This window comes from Idiotropiscis lumnitzeri, chromosome 10, assembly GCF_059441095.1.
Source record: "Idiotropiscis lumnitzeri isolate Australia: NSW breed Sydney's pygmy pipehorse chromosome 10, RoL_Ilum_1.0, whole genome shotgun sequence".
Taxonomy (NCBI): Eukaryota; Metazoa; Chordata; class Actinopteri; order Syngnathiformes; family Syngnathidae; genus Idiotropiscis; species Idiotropiscis lumnitzeri.
Genome location: NC_142400.1, coordinates 3,779,390 through 3,797,756, shown reverse-complemented (window position 1 = coordinate 3,797,756; position 18,367 = coordinate 3,779,390). Strand labels below are relative to the sequence as shown.

General features: G+C 42.2%; 1 protein-coding gene and 1 long non-coding RNA gene across 2 annotated transcripts; one reads left to right on the top strand and one right to left on the bottom strand.

The window, feature by feature from the left end:
- The first annotated feature begins 44 nt into the window (after positions 1–44).
- Positions 45–16,672, top strand: LOC148328651 (uncharacterized). The gene is made up of 4 exons (XR_015845718.1): positions 45–205; positions 2,940–3,111; positions 3,194–3,248; positions 14,643–16,672. It is a non-coding gene; the product is annotated as an uncharacterized LOC148328651 (long non-coding RNA).
- On the bottom strand, positions 5,567–17,392 carry fam110d (family with sequence similarity 110 member D). The gene is made up of 2 exons (XM_088307831.1): positions 17,257–17,392; positions 5,567–8,370 (listed from the first exon to the last, which is right to left on the bottom strand). The coding sequence occupies exon 2, from the start codon at positions 7,938–7,940 to the stop codon at positions 6,654–6,656; it is 1,287 nt and encodes a 428-aa protein (XP_088163957.1). The 5' UTR covers positions 7,941–8,370; positions 17,257–17,392; the 3' UTR covers positions 5,567–6,653.
- Between the last annotated feature and the right edge of the window lie 975 nt (positions 17,393–18,367).

Below are 18,367 nucleotides of genomic sequence, written 5' to 3'. Positions count from 1 at the left end.
TTCCATTGTCCATACCAACACAAGCCCATTAGGCCTAATTGTTTTGCACCTGCAGCCTTCACAGCCACGCTTCTCCAATCGTGCAACGACACACCTGGCGTCGGTCCTGCAGCACGCCGGCTCAGTTGTCGGGTGTTGACGTCTTCGTTCGCGCCACGCTGCAGGCTAAAGAAGACTTCCTGCGCATTGTTCCTCGGCGTGACAGGTAGTGTACATCGTTTCCTGTTTTTTGGACAGCCAGAGTGTTGTTGAAATGGGGGCGGCAATTCCATCCTGCTCAGACTGACATTAAATTCAGAGTTAGTTCCAAGCTGGAAGTTTAATGCAATTTGCCAACCATTAAAAAAAAAAATGCACATTTTGTGATTCACGCATCTGACCTTGAGAAAGACCTTTTATAGTAAGAAATATCAAGTGTGTTTATGCAGATTTGCCACTCAAATAATTTGCACCCCCCAAATTTTTTTCGCCAAACAATTTAATTGTTTCTCCTAAAAAAATAGTACTTCTCCAAAAATACAACTCCCTTGTAATTTTTTTTATGCATCACTTTACTCGTGACTTTTACGTCTTTTTGCTTTAATTTTTTCAGAAAAATATGGCAATTTCATACTTTTCTGGTTAAACACCACAAAAAGAAATATTTCTCGTTCCATCACATTTTATTTTCTCTCAACATGTTTTAAAAAGTGAAAATACTTCTTTTTTTTTAAAGTTCAGACTTTTTTTAAAACGTTAATTCCATTTTAGAAAAATCCAGAAAAATATGCCGCACACACTTTTTAAAAAAAATGTAATTATTATTATTATAATTTTTTTTTAACGTAAACCCATTTTGTTGTTGCATCATTCTACATAAGTACCCATGCAGTGCAAACAAATTGCCCCATTTTGCCACCACAAGTCACGTGGGGCCCCTGCTGTGGTTTAGTCGGCGAGCGAATCCTCCGGGGAGGTCCGGCCCAGCGTGGCGCCGATCCGCAATGCCTTCCCTCGCCCTGGCGGCGCGACCGGGCGCTGACGGGGAGCGGCTAAACCCCAAAAGTGTGGTGAGGTCACTGGCTTTGATGAGGATGGAGGTCTGAGAAAGCGACAGTAGACAGACTGGCTCTTCGTCTTCATCTGGAGCCTCAACTGAAAAGCGTTTTATATTTAACACCGAGCGGTGTCAGTGGAGAATTTTCTTAGTTTCTGTCGAGGCTGCGAGAAATGTTAATTTCATTTTTGCTATTTTATTTAACAAATGTCCACTCTTTTTTTTTTTTTTTTTTTGTCGTCCCTTAAGCGTCCTTATATGAAAGTCTGAGCTTGGACTCAGTCGGCCTGTCTGCACGCTGGTCACGCCCCCAAATTGATTCTTCACGGAGATGGAAATGTTTTCACCTTGGCTCCAGGCAGCCATGTTTTCATTAACGAGATTAACAGCAGCAAAAGGACATTTTTGTCATTTTTTTTTCTTTTTCTTATGATCCAGCCATTATTATCATCAATGTGACTCTTGAATTAGCAAGTTTCAAAAACAGGCATGATAACACCATCATCACTTTTTTTTTAATCCCAAATTCCCGTTGTGCTTTTGTCATGAACAAACTTCTACTACTTGTACTTGGCTTTTCTCTGTTACTATTTTCCCTCTAAGTGAAAAATGAGCAATATTAGCAGAGACAAGGCTAGCTCAAGCTAGCTTTTCTTCTGCTAGCGTGTCCTCTTTGTGACCTTGAGAGTGAGCGAAACTCAACAGGAGGGTCATTGTTTTTTTTCTTTTTTTTTTTAATGAGTTGAAATATTATTTTGGCTAAATTCTTTCTCTTTTTTTCCGCTCCAGCAGCTTAGCAGGATAAGTGTGGTATGTAGGACTCTTGATTTAACCTACTTTAAAGTGAGAACATTCTTCTTTCTTCTAAATCCTCTTCTTGGGTGTTGTGAGCAGGTGAAAACAAACGTTGGATTTACTTTGGTTGCTGCTGTTAGATTCGGAGCGGCTCACCCTTCCACAAATGCTGACTTTGTCACGGCGGATGACTTTTATGTCTTAATTTTACCGCCAAAGAAAAAGATGGTAATCCAGTTAGCGTGCTAGCATAGCTGTTGGATTGTGTGAGAAACAAGCGACTCGCTACAATGTGGCTCAACGCGAAAGGGAACTTTTTAGCCAAAAAGCGGTCTAGTTTTTTGTTGGCTTTATGTGAAAACAACGTAACGGAAGCTAAAAAGGCAAATCTTAGAAAATGTTAACTGCTAGCCTGACGTACGTTTTACAGCCTTGGTGGTCATTTCTTTTTTTTTCTTGCTGGTAATAGTGATCATTTTGAATTTGATACATTATGTAAGTGGAAGGTTCTTAAACTAAGATGATAAAAATGTTTCATCCCCCATAATCGACAACTTTTTCTTGCGATACTTTTTCCTCTAAATTATTTTTCTTCATTCATCTCTAGTATTGTTAAACTTCTTTTTCTCTCTGCGTATCCAACATTTAAGTGACAAATAAATAACAATTCAATTAAAATGTATTGCACACCCAAGTACATGTATGTTGTACTTAAAAGTTAAATACCACTGAACTGTCCTTGAAAAAAAAAAATACTGTTGGTAAAACCGGAAAGAAAAATTGTACTGGGTTGAAAAACAAACTAAGTAGTATGCAATGCTACAGAATCTTCATTCTAAAAGGTTTGTTTGTATTTCATGTTTTAAAAGTAATTATTATTATTTAATAAGGCCTGATTTAGTAAAAGCGCTTCTTTGCATTGATTGAAAGATTCCACCTCCACGACATCCTCCGTTGATGTTTTTGAACGTGCTCACACTTTCACCTGAAGTCCCGCAGTAGCCTTTTTCAGCCGCAGAACTTGAAATATTCAATTAGAGTTGAATAAAGAAAAACTTGTCTTCTCCCTGTTTCAATTCAACGTAACCTCCCCCGACGTCCTGCTCAGGTTTTCCACCCGGCCGAGACCCGCTTCAACCCCCCCCCTCCTCTTGAGGCAGAGGTCAGATACGAGAGCGAAGGCAATGAAAGGGTCCACCGGTGTGATTTATGACCCCACGCCGTCATGGGATACCAACAACTGGACGGTTCTTGCGACCTGAAACCCTTGTGCCAAAATCGTGAGTAAACTTGAAGCCAACCAAGATGGGATCATGAAAAAAATTATTCGCCCCTGATCATCTGAAGTTTTGTGTTCGCCAGGTGTGAGTGAATCATCTGTCGCATTTTGAGGGGAAAGTCTGACACAACTGCTTAGGTAAGTGTTCTCGTTGTACCTTGGACGCACTTGTCAGTTGTTTGGTCTGCTTCATATCAAGCCTGCTGGTCAAGGCTTGATTTTGGAGCCATAACAGCATTTTTTTTTTTTTTTACCTTTCCTCCATCTTAAGTTATTGTAATCCTCATTTTCACTTGAATGTTTCAAAAAAGGGAGTTTGTAGTCGCTAAGAACAATTTGATGAAGTCATCTAATGCCTCATTTACCACCAGGTGGTTCAGTTCAGTTTTTCTACGATACAGTTTGGTTAGCTTGTGAATCGGAATTTAATAGCGAGAAACATGCTTTTTTGTCACATTACGACTATTCTGGTCGCTTTGACAATTTTCAATTTTTTAAATTTTAGGACTTTTTTTGTTGTAAAAAAAAAACAAAAACGTTTTTGTTGCAATATCATGAATTTTCTTTAGTCGCGATGAATCCCGACGTGACATAACTTGAAAATATTACTGTACCCGAGAAACGTACGTCAGTATACGGAAAATCACTGGATCGGTAGATACAAAAAACGTTTTTTGTGTAAACAGAAACTGATTTAGAAGATAGGTGCAGCATCAACATTTTGCTCAGAAATATTCTGCTTTTCATTCTTATGTTTTTTCCAAAAGCATTTGGCTAGCCATGACATCTGCTTGGCAGAAGCTGAGCTGCACTGTGTTTGTTTATGGAGTAAATGTGGCGAGTATGCCATGCAGGCACATTTCCTGTCGCTTTCCTAATATCTTCCAGGTGGGAACTCAGTATTTCGAAAAATACGAGTACGTGTACCATTTTAAACCCTGTAACATGGCAAAACAAATCCACCTGAAGTCCAGATCTGGATGTCAAATGACTCCAATGAAATGTACTAAAAAGTGGGAACGGGTGGATTATCTGGAGACCTTTTGAACTAACGGCTTAATTTACGAAGTGCAACCACCACAGATCAGAATTGTTTCTTCTGTGGAATCCTCAAATGGATCTCCTCAACCTCTCTGTTTCCTAAAACATCCAAGTTGGGAAATAACAAAAACAAACAAACTGATAATGTTAATGTTACGTAATCCATTTCCTACGTCAAGTCCTTACCTCTAAGGGTCAAACTACTGGAATTCTTCGAGATTACTCAAGACCCGTTCCAGTTGGATCTCGATCTCTACTACTAGACTATCCGTAAGAGTCTCACGTGCCCTAAAACCACAAAGCCAACACAGACATCCCAAATCTGCTTCTGTTTCCAGTGGAGAAGAACTAGGTCAGATTTGATATACTTCAGGGGGCATACGACCCCTGACGCACATTACGAGGACTCCCCTGAGAATGGAGGCGAAGAAAAACCCCTCTGACAGAATGCATGGGTACAGTTTGGGACCACTTGGATGGATGTAAACTGAGCTGTTGGATGTCTGCCACCAAAAAAAGTGGAAAAGTGACGAATGGATTCCAGAGGCTTTTCTCATTCGAGTCGTCATAAGTGGGTCAGGTCATAGGTCTTGGGTCCCTGTGGGGGTTTTACGTGAATGAAAACCAACATCAGCAGCCTTGGAGTGGCTTGTCGACTTTTCTGTTTCCTCTGACTTCGCTTGCTCAGCACTGCCCTGATCCCGACCGTCCCTTCAATTATACAACGCGAATTGTCCTCTGCCAGCTGCTGTCTTGTTTATTTCAAGGCAGCAGACACAAGACGAAGAAAAGAAGGAGGAGGGAAAAAAAGCCAAACCCAAAACATGAACATATGTTTAAACCTTGTCCCGTGAACCCAAAACAGGATCTCACCCAGCAGGCCCACCGGTCAGTGAAGCTGACACTGGAGGCTAATTGTCTTGCTGCTGCTGCTTTTGAAAGGAGCTTGATGTTTTCTGTCCTTAAAATAAACAAATGTGTGTGCGGGGTATAAGTCCAGATGTTTGGATCCTTAAAATCCCTTAAAGAAAACAAATGATGCTTTCTTCAGGTCCTACTTTATGGCCAATTGACAAAGTACATCACATGTAATTGAAGCGGGGAAAAAAACCTGTAGAGATAGTTTATTTAAAAAAAACAAAGTAATTGTATTTGATCTGATTGTCCTGATAATGCTTTGAGAGACCCATTGCCGTGGTATTTTTTGGCCCTCGACAAATGTAAAGGTAAGACTTCTTTGACATCTTTACACATAGATAAATTCACCAATGAAATTACTGTCAATACAGTGTCTATCTTGTCATGTCTCCAAAGGTGTTCCCCAAGGCTTGGTACCAGGCACCCTTCTGTTACATTACCAAAAACGAACCAGAGAAACGGTCAAAATTAGTCATTATTTGGATTTATTTGCGGTGTGCACGACACGCATCTCTTTGGAGTAAAAAAAACAACTAAACAAAACAAGTAGTTCATGTACATCCGTCACCAAAGAAAATGAGCCATGTTGTAAACATGCAACCAAATTCAAAAGTAGGTCCAGTTGAAGGAGTGTGCCTGAGAGATGATAAATAAAGGCAGAGCTGTCAAAGTTGGGAATCATTACAGTAATTTATCACATTAGTCACATGAGAGACTTTCGGTTTAACTCCCAGCATACCTTGGAAGACGCCAGAGTCTGCGTTTGAGTGGGCCGTACCACAGAAGTGAACTATTCGTGGAGATAATCGGTGATAAATGACGTGAGGTCGAACCTGTGGTTTATCTTCGAGGCTTTACCGCCACATCAGCTGACATCATAACTGTCTTTCTCTTTTAAGCCCCTTTCACACCATGGTCATTAAAGCCGTTGGTATGGTACCAGTGGTGGATGAGGGCGGGGTTTAAAGTCAACTTGTAAATTTGCCTGCATAGAATCAGGAGCGGAATGGACTGTCCACTCAAAGGCTATAACGCAGACTCGAACATATTGAAAGCTTATTTGGAAAAAACTGTCTGGTGTACATCGTATTTTTCAGGGGTTCCCATTAATCAGTTATGTCACAAAGAATTATTTGGACAGTGTATCATGACATCTCAATCCCCTCGTTTTCGGTCCATTTCAGTACATTGACAACCCCTCCGGGGAGTCTTGCATGTTTGTTCCAACGCCTGCGTTTAAAAGACAGAAACAAAACAAAAAACACTCAGCTAAAACACATTTCTGAATGAGGTACTCATGGTTCACTTCACGCACAAAAAACTAAATCTGTGCTGTCATTACTCGAAGACAATCATAGCTATGTGCCCCAAAAACCAGTTCAGAATCCAGTTCTGTTCAGTATTGTATATCTGGAATCAGTCCATTTGGAGATGAGGTTTCCATGAGATCCATAAATAGTTTGACAGGAGTCATTTGGTTAAAAAAAGTTTTTTTTTAAAGAAGCAACGTCCAAATTACTGACGTAAACGATGCGCCAAAGAGAGCGACCGTATAAAATTCTAGATCCGAGACAGTTCTCTAGATCAAACCGTAGACTCTTTGGGTCCTTCACACGCCGCTTTCTTGCAGCTGTAGAGCCACTTGATGACACGAGCGTTCCTCTCAATGATGGAAACGCCAGTGGGGGGCTGCTCGGCCAGCTCCTCCTGAAATAATCTGTCTCCGGAGTGGCGGGAGAACTCGCTGGGCTCTGTGCCTCCTTCCCCGGCAACGCTGCGCAGCGCCAGGGAAAGGGTGTCTATGGAGCTGGCGCCGGAGAGGAAGTTCTCTCGGCCGAGGCGGTCGATCAGTTCTGCGTCCAGGCCGCAAAAGTCAAAGAACTGTTCCTGCTCGGACCAGGCGACAGAGCAGCGGAGATGCAAGTCTGATTTCGAACGGTACAACCCCCCAAGCTTTCTCCTGCATGATGAAGGCGGCGGTGATGCCCGTCTCCATGGATCATTGTCGTCCATGCCGGTATCAGTGGAACCTTTAGATCCATCATTGGTCGGGTCTAGTGTAGGGCTCAACCCTGGGCTGGTGACGGACCCCGAGCTATGTTCGTGGTCTGTTTTGCTGGACCTCCTGCTTCCCGGCCCACCGTCTGTCGTATCCTTATCATTAGTCCATGACATGCGGGAGTCTCCGTCCCGTGATGGTGCTTTCTCCTCGCCGATGACCATCTTGTGGACTCCTCCTCCGCCACTCTTCTCCCTCATGGAGCCCTGGAAGAGGCGGCGGACGAAACTGTATCCCTTCAACTCCACGCTGCCGTTCTCTTCATTGGGACTCTTGCACTCTTTCTTCTGCCGGTAGATGACAAGCGAGTCCGGTCTCAGCATGCGTTTGCCCGTGCTCCTGCGGAGGACCGGTGCACTGTGCGGTGCCACCAGGGTGGTAAATCCGGGCGTTCTGGGACTGGGTGGCTTCCCGTTGATGGCGTTGTTATGAGTCTCAATGTCAATGGAAGACAGGTTCTCTTTTCTAGAGTCGTCATTTTCATATTCATCCCGGGAGGTAAAAGATCCGGAGAGAGTGGAGAAGGGGGTGCTGGATAAATGCCGTGGAGGGAGTTGGGGGCTGAATCCGCCGGGCGTGATGAAAGCCCTGCGAGGTGGCGGCGGGGTGGCGCACGGCACCAACACGGGTTCCTGTTTGGTGTTGATGACCTGCTGGGTCTTGACGTACTTGGCTTTATCCGCCTCGAGTCTCTCCACAGCGCTAATCGCTCGCCCGTGGCCCCCGCCGTCGATCTGCCGCCGCAGGTAGTCCGGACCTTTGTTAAGGAGCCGCAGGGGGGATGGGGATCCGATGGGGGTCAACGGCTTCATGTTGATTCAACAGGGGAGGAAAGACATCCAAACTGTTGCCCCTTTTTGGTGTTGTCGGTTCTTCAACACGTGAATTTCATTCCTGGAAATTGGAGGGTAGCATTTGAGCAAACCGCAGTGTTTAAGTTTGGTGTCTCTTTTTCGAAGCGGGATAATCTTGGCGCTTAGGCTAATTGATATCCAGAATTTACAGTCTTTTGGCTAGGTGGGCGGTCCTTTTTGAGTCAGGAAGCACTCCCAAACGAGACACTCCCTGGCCACAGTGCAGCCGAAATAGCAGGCGGGCTGCTCTTTTGAAAAGCCGGCGTCTTGTTCTCCCTCACGTTTTCCCGATCCTCCCGGCGACTTGCGGCATTCGGCACCAGGGTACTCGAGGCGTCGACTGACATATGGGCCGACGTCTTTCGCGGTGGCCTCACCTGTGTGGACCCTGGGGAGGTACAGGGAAAGAGAGAGGAGGAGGTTTTAGTTTTCTGAGAGAGCAGATGGCAGACGTTGCTATTGTTGCCTGCGCTTATTTAAAGCGAGTCGAGTCGCATGTCCTCGGCAGGCTGCGATGCAAAGCTGGCGCATGTCATTCAGAAACAATGTGTGTAACTATTAAACGTGGCGAACACGTCCCTGAATAAACATGGAAAGAGATCAAAGACAATCCTTCAGCGAATCATTTTAAGTCAAACTGAAAGCCGCCTGCACGTGAGGGGCCTTGACCAGAACGTGAAGACTTGCCGCCCTTCGTCGAATGACATTTTCATTGTCTTTAGCGTCTTTCACATTCGTGGCAAATTGTCAGAAGGACAAGAGAAGTGACTGCAAGGCTGGAATTTTGTCGACAGAACTCACCAAAGCCGGACTTTGGCGTTTCTGAATTGCATTAGCATGGATGCATTAGCATGCTAATTGCATTAGCATTTTTTTTCTTTTTTCCAAACGTACAACTTGAGGATGCCTGCTGGTGGGCTTTCTGATCTTACGTATGCAGTTTTTTTTTTTTATAGTAGTCCCACCAAAGACATCACCAGCCTGGCGTGCTGCTTCAATAAAACAAGGCAGCAATAAATATTTCACCGTGCTGCTTAACGAGTTCTGTTTTGAAATGACGAAACCACAACAAACATAGCAGCAAGACACTCCGGGCCGTGTGAAACAGACGCGCTTGAATCATGCCACATGTTTATTACGAGCATAGTTCTGGCTAGCCCAGCATGTGTCTGTATTTAGTGCGTGCATGTGGTCATGAGTGCAGTGGAGAGACAATGAGATGTCGACCGAAAGACGGACGCTGTGTTTGTTGTCGGGCAAGTATCCTCCCAAATGTTGTTTTAGCCTTTTTTTTTTTTCCTGTGGGGGCGAAACAATAAAAATGACGTCATCGATATTTCAAACGTAACCAGTCAGTCAGTGGGTAATTTCTTTTTAAAACAGGTTATTACATTTATGACAAATTTTTTTTTTTTTTGTCAGAAGTGGATTTTTTATGACATTTAAAAAAAGAATTAAATAAGGCCTCTAACTAACCTCTTTATAACACAGAATAAAATGTTTATTTATTTATTTTACATTGGAGTGGTTCTTTGAGATGTTTCTTTTCTTCAATGACCACTCGTGTAACTCAAAAAAATTATATGAAAGGAAATCCAGATAATGCTGTCCAGCACTGATTCAAAAACATTAATTGTACATTATGAAAAAATACAGTAATGACATAATTGAATAGAATCAAAATGAATTTCCCAAAAATTTTTTCGCCCCATTTTGCATTTTTTTTTTTTCATAATTCGGTGGCCACTGTGCTGCTCCTTCTGATGCGTGCGTTCACCACCGGGGGGCAGTATCATACAGACACTTACGAAGCCTCTCGGCTCTACGGTAAACCACACTAATATTAGTCATTCTTTGGGGAGGATAAAGAATATATGCCTGTGAGTATTGTTATTCGTTGACCTTGTTCAAATATCCGAATGTCATTTTGATGGAAAAACACCGTGTGATTTCATCAAAAGACCAAATGGCCCAGCCCGACCACTGAGGACAAACACAAACCCTGAAGAGCAACAAACTGTCTCCTCAGATGTTGTGAAAGCGCATTCTAATCTCCGGCCGGCCCGCTCTGCCAGGCGGGGCCGGCCCTCGCCCTGCAGGGGTTCGGAGGCTTAGCGGGGGCGACCCCATGCTGGCTAAAGGAAAACCAGATGTTTGGGGTAGCGTCACATGGAGACGCGCCACGCTGACCTGACGGCTTTCACGCTGCTTTTTAATCACTGCGAAAATGATGTAATCAATGAAGAAAACGGCAGCGGATTGCTTCATTAAAGGGGGACGCAATATTATTATGTCAAATGTATTTCATTTATTTTTCATTTTTATGTCTTGTATACAAATTTACAGACTGCCCAACCATCAAGTGTGGAAAAAAAATAACAATCAAGACAAAATGCAACCGTCAACCACAACCACAAAGCTTTTTTTTTTTTTTCTGGGTTAAGTCAGTTTAGCATAATGCTAACAATAAAAACCACCCTAGATGGTCAAATTAATAGCATTGGTGTTGCAGTGTTCTAGCTCTTTAAGCAACATATTTGAACACAAACGGTGCAGCAACATGTAGACTCACACTCAGCGGCATATATTCTTTATCCTCTGGGAAGAATGACCACTATACTATGGTTTACCGTTAAGTTTTGACTAGGCTTTTGTTGACATTCGTAATGGGTCACAACAAGTCGTCTTGGCTGTTCAGCTTCATTAATCAGGGAGGGGCAACACGGTTACCATAAAACATAAAAGACGTTGACTACTGTGCCCCCCCCCAAAAAAAAGACAAAGAAAACAGACAATAGTGTAAATCTTCTGGGTATTATCGCGTCTGAGCTGCTGGAGGTTGCTAATGACTTTCTCTGGTGACCCACCCCCCCCCCCCCCCCCCCCCCTCCTCGCCTCACAATCGCCCCACAACCCCACCCTTGAGACCGTCCCATCCCATAACCGGCTGCTTTTGTCATTCAAAGACAAAGACGTGAGCACTAAAGACCAGGCAGGTACTGCAAACTGATGAGGGCCACAAGATAGGCACCTCAAGTGCCCCCCCCCATTTTGAATATTAAAAAATTATATTAATTAATATTAAAATTTTTATTAAAATGAAATAAAAATACATTTACGTATGACAAAAAAATTGCAATGAAAAAAATGTATATATAAATTGCAATTTTTTGTCATACTTATTCATTTTAATTTTTTTTTCATTTTAATATACATTTTTTTCTCCTGCTGGCGTGTTATATAATAATACAAGTATCTTGATAATAATGATGAGGTCAATTTTTGTAGTGCAGTCGCTGAAAACTTGACCCAACTTTCAGCATTGGTATCGCGATACTGGCGCTGTATCGCTTGATACCAACTCTTACATTTTCTGGTTTCGCAATTAGATTCTTCAGATAAGAAATTTTAATATCGGAGCGTCTGGCCCTTTCTTAACTCTGTATTGCATTGAAATGATTAAAAAAAAAATCAGTATTAATATTGTGATACTTGCTCTGTATTTTCTTTGTTTCTAGATCCATTCGAAATCTTACGGTTGCAATAGCAATATTAACATCAACAATGACACTCAATTTGAAAGCCGACTATGTCACATGACCCACTGAGTCGTTTTCATTGGACTGTACTCCGTTGCTCGAGAATCGATATTGGCCCATTTAAAGTGGGCAGTAGCCCAGCAGGGGGTTGAAATTGGGCACACTTGCTTTTTTGGCTGACCTCGCATTCGGGGACACGACACAGCTGAAGCAAACAGCCCGCTCACCAAATCTCACGAGTGTTCGCTAAAGCAGCCATTTGTGTCGTCGTCATGTTGCGTCACCGCACCAATCTGCTGACGGCTTTGCTTTTGAAGACGCCTCAGGTGGTTAGTTTGACACAGCGGCTCTCTTAGCGCCCCGTTAAAGAAAACATCTGCCCAGCGGGGGAGGGGGGGGGGGGGAGAGAGAGAGAGAGAGAGAGAGAGAGAGAGAGCGAGAGAGAGAGAGAGAGAGAGAGAGAGAGAGATGAGAGCGAGAGAGAGAGAGCGAGAGAGAGAGAGAGATGAGAGAGAGAGAGAGAGAGGAGAGAGAGAGAGAGAGAGAGAGGCCTATGATTGAGGAAAAAAATTAATCGGTACCTGACTCACCCGTTATTTTTACTTAAGTTGTTCTTTCACTGAATATTTACTCTTAATTTTTACTTTTACAAGTGGACCATTCGCATTATTTATCTGACACGATTTTTTGGGACCGCGAGGACTTTTGAATTTTTTTTTTTTTCCCCATCTTCTCGGTTATTTCTAGTGTGTTCAGTTTATGTCTATTGTGCAAGGTGTGTGTTCTCCTTGGCTCAGAACAATCTCATTACATGACTTCCCAAAACTCGAAGCAGGACTCGCTGCAACCCTTCTCCATTTCACGTCACTTTTGTTGTTTTTTTGGGGCTGGCTGCCGCGCGCGCGTCGCCGTTAACCTCTACTGAACTTGCCAGCTGTCTCGTCTCATTACGCGTCGGCCGACCTGCTTCTCGACAAACTCGCCCGGCGGACCCCCTCTCCTTCTCCTCCTCCTGTCGGAATCGCTCATCAACATCCGGTTGGGGCCCGACGCCGTCGTGGTCGTCGTCACGGTTGAGCGAAGCGTGAACGGTGATGAGGATGTGAGCGTGCCTGTTCGCAGCTGTCAGACGCACGGCAAGGATGGAGATCTGTCAGGTCCGCTTTGGATGATTTGAGAGCCGGCCGTAAATAATAGATGGAATCATGAGGCTGCTGATGTAACAAACGTGACGAGAGCGACGATGACAGTCGAGTCGACGCGCTTCCAAAGTTCGATGGTAACATTTGGGGCAGATTTGGAGAATCTGCAAAGCTCAGGAACGAGCAGCTTGGCCCGTTTATTTTTCTACTGGCGTGCTGGTTCAGTAAAAGCAAGCGATACTCGACTCTTTGCACTTTGCCGTGACGAAACTGAAAAGGGGAGTGTGAATGTCAATCGTGTAGTGGGAAAAAGTCGAGTTAATTGTTGAAGGTTGTTGACATTTTGGTTCATTAAAACAAAGTAACAAGATGAACTCTTTTTCGCTCTATAAATATGCGCTTTTCTACAAACAAAATCGACAGCATGTGTGAATTAAATATTAGTGAAAAAAATATCTAGATTCAAGGTTTTAATGACACTTGGTTCATTAAACCAAAGTAACAACTTTGGTCTTCGTTTTTTGCAAACAAATTGCGATCTGTGTGTCTGTCTAAGCTAAAAAAAAAAAAAAAAAGAATAAATGTTCGTCTGAGGTTGGCAACACGTTCATAGAAACAAAGTAACAATAATCATGATTATGACCACACTTTTCCACAAAACAAAAAGTTCAACGGCGAACTCGTTTTCCAAAATAAAATTCTTACGGGGTGTTTGAACGTCACTCATTCTGCAATATTTGGTTCATTAATACAAAGTGCCTTGATTGACTGTTTTTTTTTTTTTTAACATTGCCTTATTATGCAAACAAACCCAACAGGGATGTGTGTGCGTAAACCAGATTAAAAAAAAAAAAAAAAAAAATTATTGCCCATGCTTTGTAGTCACTCGGACAAAAGTATTGGGACGCGCCTCCCGATGACTTTATGAACCTTAAATGTAATGACACAATACTTTTGCTTCACGAGGACGCATTTCCTTAGCTTCTTGTCGGGAAGTTCTCAGGATGAACAGCAGCATAACTTGGTCCAACAAAAACAAGGCGATGGACGGCCGAGCAATAAAGTCAAATTAGAAGGTAGGAAGGGTCCGCATCTGACGTGGCAAAGCAGCTGCTGCTCAGGCCGCGGATGCGAAGCTTGCTTGAGGGTTGGATTGACGATGTCATCAGCGGGGGTATACCTTGCCCCTCTAATTAGAAACTTAAGCTTGCCGACATTACTGGGGGGGGGGGCGGGGGTCCTTACATGCAAACCTTTGCAGGAAGATGAAACGGCTTTGAAGGTGATGTTTATGAGACGCGGCTGCGAGGCCAGCACATGCCCGCGATAAAAAACACATGCGGCGAGCGACGTGGAACAATCAATCTGGTTATTACCTCCGCCAAGGAGTTTGTGGGGGTTACATGAGAGCCATGTGACTAGAAGTGACTGTACAAAATGGTAATCGACCGGTCAATAGATGAGGAATGGTCTTTTTAAATTTCTAATGCAAAAAATAGTTTTCTTTTTTATTCCTTTTTAAATGGATAAATGCAATGAAAATAAAATGAACGTGACAATTTTACTTTGAATATAGATTTAGAAGTGATTATTTTATTTATAAATATATATATATTTAGATTAGATTTAATGCAGCTTTTTTATGTAATAAAATAAAATCTAAAGACCCCAAAATAAAAAACAATGTATATCTACAATCGAATTTTTTTTTTTTTTGTGGCGAAGGAACCATTAAAACATTGTTTATTAATGGCAGTAAATAAAATATGACTGTCAATTATTAATTATATTGCGTAAATAGTGCATGAGTGTTAATGATAAAATTCCGCCAAGCACAGGGAGTGTTGCTGGTGACTAAAAATAAATAACTAACTAAATAAATACATTTAAAAAATGGATGACAAAATTGTAATTGTAAAATGTACAAGATGTTTTATTTGATGTGAAATGTTTTATTTATTTATTTTTGTTCATTTTAGGGCCAAGGGGTTTACCATCCCGTACGTAACCATCCCGCTTGACGCAACCTTGGGAACAGACAACTTTGGCCTCGGGGAAAGTCGCACTTGCACGCTCGTAGACACAATCAAGCGGCATTATCTTACACGACCGACAAGATCCAACAAGCGCTAAACAACACCTGCCAAAGTTGCACACTATCATTTTAAAATGCACCAGCGGGGGAAAAGCTGAATGACAATTGGTTTAGTCATGCGCCTACTCTCATTTCTATGTTGTTACACAAGTAGTCGGAAGTCTTTTTCAATTACGATGTCAAATAAGATTCTGCATTTATTGGCTTTGGCCTTTCACACAGAACTCAGTGCCGCAGAACATTTCCACAATTGGTTTCCCAGCATTATAGAAGGTCCAGCGTATAGTTTCCTGTGCTTTTTATTGAGGATATTCTCGTGTCCACTTTCATGCAGCAACACGGCACAAATGGCAGTAGCAGAGCTGTAACACAGTCAAGGAGGAGCTTTTCGCAATTGTGTGCTTTCACACGGCAACACAGCACAAACTACAATGGCAGAGCTGTAATAAGTTTCAGCATTGTTTGTTTAATTCTAACCCTGTTTTCGGCTTCTTTCATCCATCAGCACAGCAGAAATTCCATAATAGACCACTAACACAAGGTCACAACTGCGTGCACTTTCATACAGTGCAAACAGAAGGTCCTATTTTACACAGAAACCAGCAAAGCGGTGCATTGCCAATAATGTGTGTGATTTCATACAGCAACACAGAAAAACATGTGAAGGCAGAGCCGTAATTCCGCATTTATTCAGTTGTGCTTTACACGCAGAGCCCTGCGCAGGATATTATTCCTCTCTGCTCTGTCGGACAAAACCACAGGATTAAAATTGTAATATAACAGCCTTACTAGAAGGTCCAGCATTTATTTGCCTGTGCTTTTTCAATAAAACCCTGCAAGAATTTTACGCTGAAACCTGCAAAACATGATATTCCGACGTCCTCTTTTACGCAGCAACACAGCACAAAATTGCAGCATGAGAGCTGTTATAGCAGGTTCAACATTTACTTCCCTCTACTTTTACACAGAACCCTGCAGAGGAGGATATTGGCTGTGTGCCCTTTCACATAGGAACACAGCAATTTTGGTAGAAAAGCAATGACATGAGGTTCCGTTTCTATTCACCTGTGGCTTTTCAAACAGCACCCAGCAAAGGAGAATATTGCTACAACTGTGTGCCCTTTCACACAGAAACACAGAAAAAAATGTGGTAGCAGAATCATCATTTTAGACTTTTTAACTAATAATAGGGCGTTTCCTAACTGCTAATGTACCCCATTTTTTTGCTGTGTTTTGTGGGAACGTGCCCTCGGGACTATCCTGCCTGGCAGCGTTCTGTGTAAAAGTTATCGACTTTTCTGATGCCTCCTGCGAAGGCCCCAGAAAAAAAAAATCAATCATTAAACGTCCTCTGCGGAAAACACGCTCATCTTTGAATGTTTACAACACACGTGCGCTCTGTTTAGTCTGCTTGGGACGCCGATCAAACCAATCCGCACTCTCGATGGGAACACGAGCGACTGATTGGGCAGCGTGGCGTTCGCGTGAGCTGTGTCAATATTTGCGGTAAGACACGGTTAAGACTTAATCATCACTCTCGCTCGCATGTACGCAAGTTGAAAGGGTGCGCAACTTAAGGTCACTGGGCCATTTGCAATCAGTCATGCATATGAAAAATATTAATAAAAAAAAAATGACATAAAAAGTCAAATGACAAAACAAAAATCGCCCCTAAAGACGAATGAATGAATATGAATAAATTAGCATTTTAGTGACCTTTTTTGACAAACACTCGAAAGTATTTTTTACTGAATAGATGCTAACTTTGGTAGTAACAAGCATGAGACTTCAGTTCAGCAAGCATACAAGGATAGATTATTGCTTATTATAGTTAAATTATGGCTGATTTGGCTTTTTGGGGGTGGGGTGGGTTGGCATGAATTCCAATAAAATGTGGTCGTTCCTAAAGTAACTTTTTCAGACTAGATGCTAACATAAATAGCATGTAGCATACCTAATGATTATCTAACCTAAACGATTATCACATATTTTGCTTCTTTTTTTTTCATTATTTTTTGCGGTACTCCTGACCAAAGAACATAGTCAAAGTTAAGCGCGACATTTTGTGACTTTTATAAATAAAAGCTTCCTTTTACACTTGTATGACAGCTAAAGCATGACCTTTTTTTTTTTCAAGCGTACAATTAATTTATTTTTAGAGTTTTGATGGACACCAAAGCCTTTTTTTTTTCCAATTTCCTTTATGAGCTACTGACATAAAAAAAAAAATTACCCTTTTTTTAACTCTAGTGATTAGTAATCAGTGTAATAAAGCTTAACGTCAACCCAAACACAATCCCACAGAAATCATTAACTAGTGTGAAACTCGTGTTTGAAATGACTCATTTGCAAACAGCTCACAAAAGAGAAATTAAGGACCACTCCAAGCTACTCCAAGTGTGCGCATGACTGCTACAATGTCAAGAGTGGAAAGTAACCCACGGCACCAAGTCACCAATCCCACCCAAAAATGCACATAAATAAATAATAGACAGTACCGTTCTTATGTTGGGTTTGTAATCCTCTCTGGTTGTTTGGATCCGATGCAAAAGAAATGTTGTTGTCTTGCTGTGACAGACGGAGACGCTTCTCCTGCGTGGACGTTGTGTGCAATGAGGCAGCGTGGGGAGAGAGAGAGAGAGAGAGAGGGAGGGAGAGAGAGAGAGAGAGAGAGAGAGGAGAGGAGAGAGAGAGAGAGAGAGAGAGGGAGAGAGAGAGTGAGAGAGAGAGAGAGAGAGAGAGACACAGAGAGAGAGAGAGAGAGTGAGTGAGAGAGAGAGAGAGACAGAGAGAGAGAGAGAGAGAGAGAGAGAGAGAGAGGGAGAGAGAGAGAGAGAGAAAGAGGGAGAGAGAGAGAGGGAGAGAGAGAGAGAGAGAATTGTGCTGCTGCGGGGGGGGGGGTTGGTCAGGTGCGTGCGCGTGAGCGTGTGCGTGTGCTTGTGAGTGTAAACTGACTCCCACGTGGACCTAGGAGGAAGGGGTGGGGCGGGGGGGGCTTAGCGGGTGACGTGCCGTGACGTGAAGATAAACATGACACCCAAACGTGTAGACGACAGTTTTAAAAATAAAAAAATATATATATATCATTTCATCAACAAAAAATGTATGAAAAAAAAATATTTGAAATCAAAATATTTCACAATTGATTTTCCTAATGAGTGATTATTTAATTTTCAACAATAAAAAATAATTTCTCAGAACCAAGCACTAATTGATTATGATCAACTAAACCGAATTATTACAGTACTTTTACATTTGTAATGGACGAGGATGAACTGAATGCATTTATTCAATGACATGAGCGTATTCGACAATGTAAGTCGAGTTTATCCTAATCAATTACAAATTTGGGGAAAATACAAAATGATTGCATCATTAAAGGAATTTAATAAAGATTTCTATTTCATTCTAATCAATTACAAAGGCATAAAAATTTTCTTGCGTAATGTAATAACTAAATCTGTCTGACGTGAATCCATTACGAATGCGGAGTTCAACCAAAGATTTCAAAGAAGAAAAGTGTGACGATAACCGTAGAACAGCAAACGGCGGTCTGCTCATTAACCAATCCGATCAAACATCAGTTCCACTCACACAATTAAAATTATT